Below are 11,449 nucleotides of genomic sequence, written 5' to 3'. Positions count from 1 at the left end.
AAGACGAGGAAATACAAACAAGTCTTCAATACAAAAAATATTAATAATCTCAACATTTGTGTTCCGTATCGGAATGTGTTTTTAATCATGAGAATTTTCCATAATACATTTTTGATATTTCACTCAACACATAATCGAGATCAATAAATAGTTTGATTTGATCTCGAGTTTCTAGTAAATGACCGGATATGTTAAGCAATCCGGCCGCCGCCATTGCCTCTGCGCTTCTTTCTTTGGTTTTCAAAAATCGAACGTCATGTCGGCCCGCGATCTCAGAGCTGCAGTGTTAGTACGCGCTCATTAAAATTGTGAAAACTGTGAATGTGTTCATAAAAACCCCCGCGTCCAACATCCAAGAACTAAATACAGACAGCCATATAGATTTTCCCATGGTTTTCCCGAATGCGCCTACGCATCTGACACCACGCGGAGCGGGAACCGATGAAGTGGTCTTCCAGGTAAGTCTTGAGATTTTTCACCATAAATTTGATTCTTGCGAGCCTGATTTCTTTCATAAAAATGTTAAAGCATACTAAAATACTCATGATAAAGCCGCGGGGCCCTTCTAAATCGATACTTTAAACTAACAAAAAACTATTAAAAACCCATAGAATTGAGAAGGGCGCGCGCGAATATAGCTATCTGTTATTTCGTTCTATCAATGTCAAATATTGTGAAGTGCCATAGTGACAGAACATATTTTAACTTAGTATGCTATAACTGTTTTATTAAATTCAATCGAATTATTTCTTATTACTAATATAACCTATGCAAAATACACAGTTGTACCTATTCGTAAAAGGTGCGAGTTATTGAAACCATGCAATGCGGCAATCTTTAATAAATTTTCTTAAAATACTAAAACTCGATACTAGGAATAGATTCTATTAGTACCGCCCAGTTGATAGGAATAAAAAATAAAAAAATTGCTGACGGCGGTTCGGAAAAAAATTACAGAACGTATCAAAGAGAACAGATGAGCGTGAATTCTTTTTTTAAATAAATGCTACTTTTGAACCGTTTATATGAGCGCATAAAGCATTCCAATTTTAAAAGAAAAAAAAAACAGATTGAAACATCAGGGCAAAAACGTCCCGTTGCAATAAAATCACGAAAAGTTTCCATATTAAAAATAACCTTAACATCGGAGTGCTTCGAGCACCCTCGCTAAAAACCTAGTGGAAGTGTGGAAACGCCATTAAGTCGAAACATTAAATCCACCGGCGGATTTCATGTCGAAACGCACAATTATCGAAATAGTCTCGCTCAACAGCGATTATTTGCGGAGTGCATCGGAATTACTTTAAATACTACGCGCTATGGAACAAAAGAGGTTTAAAATGTGTGAAATTTAAAATATATGTGACATTTTTGTTGATATAACACACTTTGTATAATAGTTATATGTATAATATTTAGCAGCGTGGTTCGTTACAAGAAGAGAACCACTCCATATTCTCCCGTGGATGTCGTACAGTCGACATCAACCTACCCAAATTAATTACAAACTCGCCGCAGTTACCGCGCCATAGAGGGTCATGCAGGGTATCTTGATGTGCTGTTGACTATACAAGGGAACTAAAGTAGGCAAAGCCTTGGCAGTTTACAGGCATTCCCAAGAAGAGTTGACCGGTTGTAAAATCACAAGACATTTTTTCAAAGTTTTGTGTCAAAATACTATCTTTGCTATTTAGGCACTCATACTGTGGAGTATGCATAACTATTATGACTGTTTTAACTGATATTATATCAGTTAAATTATTAGGTATAGTTATAGGTACCTACTTTGTATCCACTTACAGAACTAATTTCGAAAATACCTTTGTAGAAAAATAAACATTTCGCCAATCAAAGGAGCAGTTTCGTCGACTCAGTCGAGATTACTCTATTCAAGAACTGTTTGAAAGCTTCTGAAAAGATTGCAAAGTCTTGCAGTCTGCGACTCTCATCGCAATATGTTGCGAGATATCGACTTTGAATCGAATGAATAAATATCTCGATACAATGCCAGTATTGCGTGCGAGAGCCGGCGAGCAAACTTGTGTTGGAATTGACCTTTTGTTCAGTATTACAATGGTATGCGATTTAAGGAGAAACTGCTGAGCTGATGTATCATTATTAATCTAGAAGTTTGACATGATATCAACGGCCACATTTCATTATCAAACTCTGGCTACCGACGGAGGATTCATTCTCACATCTAGTCGCGTGCAGCTCTGAGATTGTGGATGTGGTATGAGCCATGGTTTTCCGTAGAGACTAACAGATTTGTTCATGGCTCGTAAAGCGCGTGTTTCAATTTCCACTGTGCCACTTCGCATCAGGTGGGCCGCATGCTTGTTTGCTTGTTTATTTACTCAGTAGTTAAGTAGTATAAAAAAGGATATCTGTTAATACTTTCACACAGAATTTATCCGACTGGTTTTCATGAAACACGGAAGTTTCTTTCCATCCATTGATAATTGTTCCGGTTCCTTCCAGCTGTTAAGCGTTGGGAACCCTGGATCTACTATCTTACTTTTTTGTACGGCCTTTAACTTTCTTAGTAATCAGGCTATTTGCATATATATCATCCTTGATGACATCAAGCCAGCAATTTTTAGGTTAGTCCCTTCTGGCAGAAACTGCATGCATGGCTAGATTGGCTAGCCATTTGTTATGCTATAAATGTCGATTTATGCACGACGTGGCCGTACCAGTGCAGGTCTTTGTCTACTATACATACGGACATGAAGACTATTTTATTAAATCTTGTACACGGTTTCAGAAGTACAGTCAACCGCATCAAACTACCCTCTCTAGATTTCTATGACGCGGCAAATGTCGCGCGAGATTGCAATGAATTTGGGCAGCTTGGAGTGCTGTCGACTGTACCGTTTTGAAAAATATACATTCCAATTGGGTTGTTTTTCAAAAATTTTTATTTTAGACTGTGGAAAAGTCGCATCACAAAATTTGTGATTTATAGGTGTTTTAGCTTAAAATACTTACTCGATAAGTTGTAAGATTCATTAGTTAAAGTGCCATCGCCTTAAGCGAAGTGCATAAATACTAGCGATTCGTCGAAGTTCTCAACGGATGTAATGATTTGTTGCAGCAAGCTTTGTTAAGAACTTTTAGTTTCGGTCGAAGGCGAGCTTCAAAAGCTTTTGAAATGTGTGCGCAGACAAATGCTGCGGCGGTCTTAAAAAGCCTGAATAGTTTGAAGTTTTACAGGTACGGTTGAAAGATAAATAGAATATTTATTTGAGAACCAGTGACTACGCCAACGACAAGAATATTTTTTTTTAATTAGATTTTTTTAAATTTTATCTTTGCTGTCCAAAGCAATGCTTGACCAATCTCTATAGAAAAATCGATATCGTCTTGTCATAATTTTGCCTCTGCCTTTGCGATGTTTTTATGTGTTTTGTCTGTTATTTCGCTATCTCAAAATGTCCACATTTATTTCTAGTCTCTCATCTTCGATATTAGGCGATGGGCCAACCTATCACTATACACCTATGTCGATTCCAACAATGAGATCGGCTTACATCTAATTGGCTTTCGTTTTTTATCAACTCTTGGCTCTGTCTACCTCGGAGGGGCTAAAGACGTGATATGGTATCTGCATCTCTATCTCATCTTCGCATATGCCCTGTTTCATTCGAGTTTGTGACGCCACTAACCCCGGGATCAGCGTAAAAATAATTAAATCTTAAAATTTTGAAGATTCGGCACGCTTGCCTTCAAATACGCCCTGGATAACTAGACGTTCCATCACGTCATCTTTACGGGTGACGTGTCCGAATAATTTCAGGATTCGTAATTGCACAATTGACGAAAGCCTCAGTGTACCTAATTATGTTATTCAAATGATTCCATGAACTAAGTTGGTACATATTTCATGAACAATATAGAAATCTAGCAATACCTAGGTATATAGTGCATTTCCATTCCACCTGATTCTAGTTTTACGTTTCAATGATAAAATACACTACCCACATCGTAGCACTACATGCTGCATGTTCCTATGTGCTGTGTACGCAGCCTTATTCTCCTCAATATTATGAAGAACAATGGACTACCCGCTACGAACTACGTCTTTCATTCGATATTTTGTTTAACGAAAGATATACAGCCACTAGAAAAGTTTATTCTACAAAATTTAGACCTAAATTCAAATTCAAAATTCCTTATTCAATTTAGGATGATATACATCACTTACTGAAGTTATGAAAGGCTATTAACTAACCCTGTTAATCATAAACAATATTAAGCATACTTAAGCTGAAGTTAGTTTTGTCACTGCTGCATTTACAAAATTTGATATATTGTTTGATTGAGACAAATACTTTAGTTTAATCTATAGTTTATCTTTTTTATAAATAACAGGGTAACCCTGAGAGACTTGATTTTTTTTGTTACTTTCATGCAAAAAACATTGTCGCTCAAATTTAGACTAAGTAGGTTTCTTCTTAATAGAGTGCGTAATTGCTAACACCAACAAACACAGATTCTATCCAAGTCACCAAAAGGCATCTGGCATGATTTTTAAGACTACTTACCGCCATCTAGTGGCAAGTAGTGACGACCTCGGTGGCGCAGTGGTACAGTGCTTGCCCCTGAACCGAGAGGTTCCGGGTTCGATCCCCGGTCGGGTCATGATGGAAAATGATCTTTTTCTTATTGGCCCGGGTCTTGAATGTTTATCTATATATGTATTTGTTAAAAATATAGTATCGTTGAGTTAGTATCCCATAACACAAGTCTCGAACGTACTTTGGGGCTAGCTCAATGTGTGTAATTTGTCTTAATATATTGATTTGATTGATTTATTGAGTAGTAACTGTCACTGAAATGTATCACTCACTCAAATCACTATTTTAAGTTCAATACACTCAAAAATACATTAGTTGATGCGTATATAACTTAAGAATTCTCTGCTAGTGCCGGCTGAAGACGTCATTCGCACTAGATTTTGAGATAAGAAAAATTCGAAGACATTTTCATTCAATCAAATCATTTATTTGGTTACATAACAGATTTTAAAATAAACTATTCCTGAATCTACGAAAATATCAAGGTTTATTTTCTGGCTATTAGTCTGTGCGGCGTCACAGCTTATAATGTGACTGGTATTACGTTCGTAAGAGAAATTGCGTTTTACGTTCGTAAGAAAAATCGAAAAAACATGCTCATGTAACTCCGTGTATATTGTTAATCCGTTGTGTTCCACACTGTGGTGCGACGCGGTACACTCCGCTAATACTGAACGAACGCTGGTATGTGTCCATTGTTTTCCGTATTATGATGATAAATTAAGTATAATTATTTTACAATAAATTAGAGAGTACATAAAACAGTTGACTCTGCTCTACGCACATAAATGGGAATGAATGTACACGAGTATGCTGTGCTTAAAAATAGAATTTAGAGTTTGAACGCGGCTTGTATAGCGTGTATTAGTGTCTGACAATTTTTTTGAATAAAGAATATTTGTTTTTAAATAAAACATATATAAAATTTACATCGTAGCAGTACTTTATCTATTTATAAAAAATAGGGTAATTAAATTGATTACTGTCTATGGTAAAATTTAACAAACACTAATAAAACGCTCGTGAAATTCAGCCATATATGTAGTTATTTCTCTGATTGGTTAATTCGTATGACAAGGTCTATGTCAGACTTTTACGACTGTTTACCTACCGAAAATGTCCCGACGATGTTTCTATTCAGGGAAGTCACCCCATCTCACGTCGTTGCGGGCCAAAACCAAAAACGCTAACAACTGGATACTGTATCCTTTCATACCAGAACGTAGTCACGTCATTGGGATAATTGTTAGTTTAGGTGCTTACTCGGGACAGGCGAGCCATTGTTGTTATAGCTATAAATAAATATATTTTTCACCTATGCTCGTAGTGTTTGATACTATAATGTAAACAGCTTAAAATTAGTTTTTAAGCTCTAGAGTATAAAGTAATATTCGCTTATGAATTTCGTTTTCGTTCTGCTCAAAACGTAAATAAAAGCTCATTAAAATGCTTTAAAGCAAAAAAGTAAAACATTTATCTAATAATCTTTCACAAATTACCTCGTCTACCGCTCGGTTGGATAGTTAAGCCTTGTCTAAAACCCTTCGCTTTACTATTTGTGTGTATAATAAACTGTAATAACATTGACAATGGAGACGCACAGCGTCACTCACTTCAGTGATCGTCGGATAACATCGTGCTGCGTCTCATATTGTGCAGCAACCATGCAGCGTGCACCGCCATTGATAATCTTTTGAATAACTACATACTTAATACATTTCAGTAGGTAGGTAAGTTTAAGTCATTGAAATTATATTACATTTGAAATTATTAGATACTTATTTAGATAGTTAGTACATTTTAATAATCTGCCAATTTTCATCTTTATACACGAAGTTTTTATTTTAAACAAGCCTGTGCCTCATATACCAGTTAATAAAATCACACCAGGTTTTATCAAGAATTAATAATAACTGAAGCTCTGTGTCTTGTTTCTTGGAAGACAGTGTCTAAAACGAAAGGAAGCCCCCTTCATACCATGGTAATGATTAATTTTAATTAAACCTAAACGTCACACGTCGTCAATCAAACATAGATTTGCAACAGCTGACGACAGGCGTGTAATGTCACTTCTTCCAATAACGCCTAATGACGCAACGTCACATGGTTGAGCACAGATTATAAAACTATACAGCCTTGGGGTGACCGTGTCCGTTCATTTGACAGACACATAATAAAACCGACTGTTAAAGAAATGCTAACGTTATAGTGGAAATAAAAGTAAAAAAAAACATTTAAATAGACAAATGAACAAAAAATAAATACTGCATTTTGTATGGCGGAGAAGATTGTATATAACAATGTATTCTAAAATTTCCATGATTTTCGTTAAAGCTGTAATTTTAAATGTTACACCGAATATTTTATTGTTGTTTGATTTATATTCAAAATGGTTAAATATAGCGTGAATACTGAAACACGAATGCTAATTTGCGCGCGCGTCTAACCTATAAATTTTGCCCAAATTTATTCAGTTTCACAACAAGTAATTTTCGGAGTGTTTCGGTAAAAAAATATATCAATTCAAGAATACGGCGCGTTCTTCCTACCTCATAAACCGGCGTTAAGCAACATTTAACTGCGGTTTAACTGGCCATAACTCACTGTTTAGTAAGCAAAATCGCGTTATTATGTCGTTAACCGGCCAACGTTTCACTATTGCTGGATTAATGTTTTGTTTTGTAGTAATTCTTGAAAAAAAATGTTGTTTATTTAATTATATTCAAAGAATTTTTTTCATGGATTGATTAAATCTATCAATATATAAAAATAAATGGAATATTAAAAGTGAAGTCATTCGTTAAGAGTCGTGTCTGTCAGTCTATGAACACTGTAGTAAAATCTAAAACGAAAGGACTGAGTTTTGTACGGTTTTCACGAATAGATAGTGTGATCCTGAGGAAGCTTTAAATGTATTACTTAATAGTACGGTTTTACCTTTCCTAAATATAAAAGGTTTATAATACTTCTATTTGTTTTTTGCGTTTCACGCAAAATACATACCCTATACATTGTAACAATCATACGAACACTCATACATCCACACAAACTTTTGCATTTATAATAATACTAGCTGCGGCCCGGGGCTTTGCTCCCGTGGGAATTTCGGGATTAAAAATACCCTATGTGTAATTCCAGGTTATATTCTACCCGCGTACCCAATTTTGTAAAAACCGTCCAGTAGGTTTTGCGTAAAAGAGTAACAAACATACACACATACATCCTCACAAAATTTCGCATTTATAATATTAGTAGGAAGCAAGTAGGATTAGGATCTTCGGAACTCTTTGAAAAATTTAACCAGTAAGAAATTAAATTTTTCCTGACTGTTATAGAATAAGTACCTACTTACTTTTTACCATATTAATAGAGGAGCGACGCAATGCAGATAGTATGTTATACATTTATATAGAAATTTAAACCGTGTAAAATACTTATTGACAAAAATGGCGGATCATTAAACAATGTCTAATTTAATAAAATCCCTAATGTAATATGTTTTTGTTTTACGATCGCTGATAACGTTGATTCATGGAGTTTGCTCTCATTTGGGAGACGTGTGTACATTCACACACACAACAGCACATCTGCTCACTCATATTCAATGGAAATTCACCGTTATTACCATCGAATATAGGTCTATACATGGTGACTTGATAATTAGTATACTGTACCTACACAATGTATTCACAGATATTTTTGTTTGTAATATCTTTTAAATTGTTTTCTTTTATAACGTAGAATAAACAAAACGCTTGAGTAAATAATGAAATGAAAAATTAACGAACGAAATTTCATATAGTTTATTTAAAATTCATGATTGTTTTTACCGATAGCTTTCTCTCATATAGTATGAATTAACTTTATATATATTTTTGTATATCTATTTGAAAACGATATATTTAATATAATATAGCTTAGAAATCAATATGTTTAAAATGCTGGCTCCACAGTGTCGTCGTTGGCGGTTCGGTATACATTGCTGGATTTTCATTTCGGTAGATAAAAGTACGCACTTGCTACGCAACGTTCACGCAATCGTGTCGCAATTTTATAATCCTATTTGGATATATTGTCACAAGTAACAAAAATATTAACTCGCGATAAAAATATTAACTTAGAATTTGTACAATTTATAAATATTCATTGGTATATATGATTTTAGAAGTCTATGGTAGAAACGAAAAGCGCAAAAACGCGAAAAAATAAAAATAACGGCCTAAAATTAAAGCGTAATATCACACGTATAAAGGGAACAATTTCCTAAAGCCTTAGGGCTTCTAAGCCCAAAGACAAACAAAGGGATTTTTGTATGTATCTCTTTGGATTGAGGTAAACGAGCGACTTTTTGTGTACCACATGTTTACGACCTTTTCTACAGAAATTATTGCAAATATTATGATTAATTAATCATAATATTTGCAATAATTACTGTAATGATGTATGTAATGATTAATTAATCATAATATTTGCAATAATTTCTGTAGAAAACTGTATACCACAGATATAAATAAATCAAAATCAAATCATTTATTCAGAAATTAGCCCTTCATAGTCACTTTTTCACGTCATATTCTAAATTAAATGATGTTTACCAAAGCTACAAACTACTAGCATTTCGGAACGACTTAAGCCATCGCGAAGCTCATCAACCACAATAGAGGGAACCTCCCGACCCGATCCACGACGCCGCTACCGGTTTGATCATTTGAGTTCATAGACAGCAACGATCAAGATATTTGTAGGGTTTAGATAATATGTCGATTATATAGGTAGGTACATTCAAAAGAAAGCCATCGACTATATGACAATGGATTTTCAAATAATGGCAACAGAGCCTGTAAGCTAGTTACTTCAATTTAAGAAAATAATTTGAAATTATCTATTAATCTTCTCTCCAAGATAGACTTTTCATAATAAATGTGTTGTCAGACAAAAAATATTGTTGTATATATTTAATATTTAAATGATAAATAAGCACTGACGTGTGGTTTGTGTTTTTCACAAGTCTGTTATGCGCAAACAAACCACCCACAGGCACACGGCAACGAAAACAGCAAACCGCAAACTGCAAGATGGTTCCGCGCCTTTTATTTATTCTATTATTTATTTTTTTCTTCGTTTGGTGCATTACAGCCAATAAAAAAAAAATTACAGCTTTATTTTTTTGCATTAGAAATCGCAATTGCACTGAATCCCGTCTGGCCAGGGTCTTTGTTTTTGTCTGTACGTTGATGTATTACAAGTCGCGCGCCGCGGACGTCCCCGCAACACGCTTACATTTTTCTCCGGGTTTTTATTGCCCGGGAGGAAGGGGTACGGTGATGTGGACTAACTGACATTCAAACAGTTGTTTGTTATTATTCGATTGTATCTAATAATAGTTGTAGTTACTGAGTATTCAGTAACAGGTTATGTAGTTCGTTGCAGTCTTGTTGAGCAGTTACTACACTCGTTCACAATATATCAGATTCAATCGCTAAATCTCCTGCCCTGTATAGATTTGTAAGAAGTACCTACGTCATGCCTACACAATGAACAAACAACACAAAAATGATATAACTATCCAAAAAAAAATGTTTATCAGCTGTTATTCCGCTAATCGCTTTCCGTTATCGCGTAACGACAAATCTAACGAATTTATGATGTACCGTTAAATGTAATCGGAACAATCGATTGATAATATGGGCATTATTACCGATATCTTTCATAATCACATTAATATTATATTTTTTATTACTGAGATACCAAATAAAGATACAGCTAATCACCTTGTCTCCAGTATATAAACCAGGATTCATATAATATTATAACTAAAATAAGAAAAAGTGATGGCACGTTGCGCTCTTTCACACATCAACTCAATTGTTGCACATTGATGAAAAATAACTGCACGTGAGTAACTTGTTACAAACTTTAAAAACACAAATACAAATATTTGTTACACAATATTCGGTAAAATTACCAAAAATGGTATCAGACTTCCGAAAAAAGAAACTGTTGCACGTGTACAATGCATTCTTTGACGCCGACCGAAGCGGCTCCATAAATAAGGCTGATTTTGAATTTGCAATCACCAAGATATCTGCCAAAAGAGGTTGGAAACATGGCGACGAAAGGCATCAAAAGCTGAAAGACAAAATGATGAAGATTTGGGAAGGTTTGCAGCAAGAAGCCGACGAAAACAACGATGGAGAAGTTAGCAAGGAAGAATGGACAGCGCTTTGGGATAAATATGCTAAAAATCCAACGAAAGCTAGCGACTGGCAGAACATTTATTGTGAATTAACGTTTTGGTTGGAAGACACTAGTGACGATGGAGCAATTGATGCTCAGGAGTTCTCATCTTTATATGAATCTTTTGGGTTGGATAAAGAAGAGTCGATTGATTGTTTTAAGAAGATGGCGGGAGGTAAACAGAAGATAGACTGGCCGCATTTCCAGGAGTTATGGAGGGAATATTTCGCAGCAGAAGACAAAGAGAAACCTGGGAACTTAATTTTTGGCTGTTACGTATGTAGCATCAATCCTGACTCTCATTCTCACTCGCATTCACATTAATGTTAATTATTCTATTAAAATTTAGTGTCTGTCTTTGTTCTTACTATAAAACATTAACCCAGTACTTGAGTCCTTTTCGAAACCATGCCAGAATGATAGGGTCTCGATATATCAGTTGTTAAGAAGCAATGTTCCGGTTAGGTCGGGGTGTGGGTTTGATTCCCGCACAGTGCAGATTTTTCCATCTCATTAAATAAACAAAATTAAAAAGCATGTACTTATGAAATATTGTAACAAAACTATAAAAAAAAAAAACAGTAGATTTAGGTAATATACCTAAGAGCCATGCCCCATTGCTCAGTCGTGTT

General features: G+C 35.1%; 1 protein-coding gene across 1 annotated transcript; it reads left to right on the top strand.

Moving 5' to 3' along the window:
• The first annotated feature begins 10,408 nt into the window (after window positions 1–10,408).
• On the top strand, window positions 10,409–11,165 carry LOC128675525 (calexcitin-1-like). The gene has a single exon (XM_053754986.1). The coding sequence runs from the start codon at window positions 10,551–10,553 to the stop codon at window positions 11,139–11,141; it is 591 nt and encodes a 196-aa protein (XP_053610961.1). The 5' UTR covers window positions 10,409–10,550; the 3' UTR covers window positions 11,142–11,165.
• Window positions 11,166–11,449: the final 284 nt, after the last annotated feature.

Source organism: Plodia interpunctella, chromosome 14, assembly GCF_027563975.2.
Source record: "Plodia interpunctella isolate USDA-ARS_2022_Savannah chromosome 14, ilPloInte3.2, whole genome shotgun sequence".
Classification (NCBI taxonomy): Eukaryota; Metazoa; Arthropoda; class Insecta; order Lepidoptera; family Pyralidae; genus Plodia; species Plodia interpunctella.
Note: the sequence above shows the minus strand (reverse complement) of the source record. Positions and strands in the feature narration are given on the sequence as shown.

Excerpts from the sequence above, each read along its gene's own strand:
- LOC128675525 (XM_053754986.1), top strand. The coding sequence starts at position 10,551 with ATGGTATCAGACTTCCGAAAAAAGAAACTGTTGCACGTGTACAATGCA.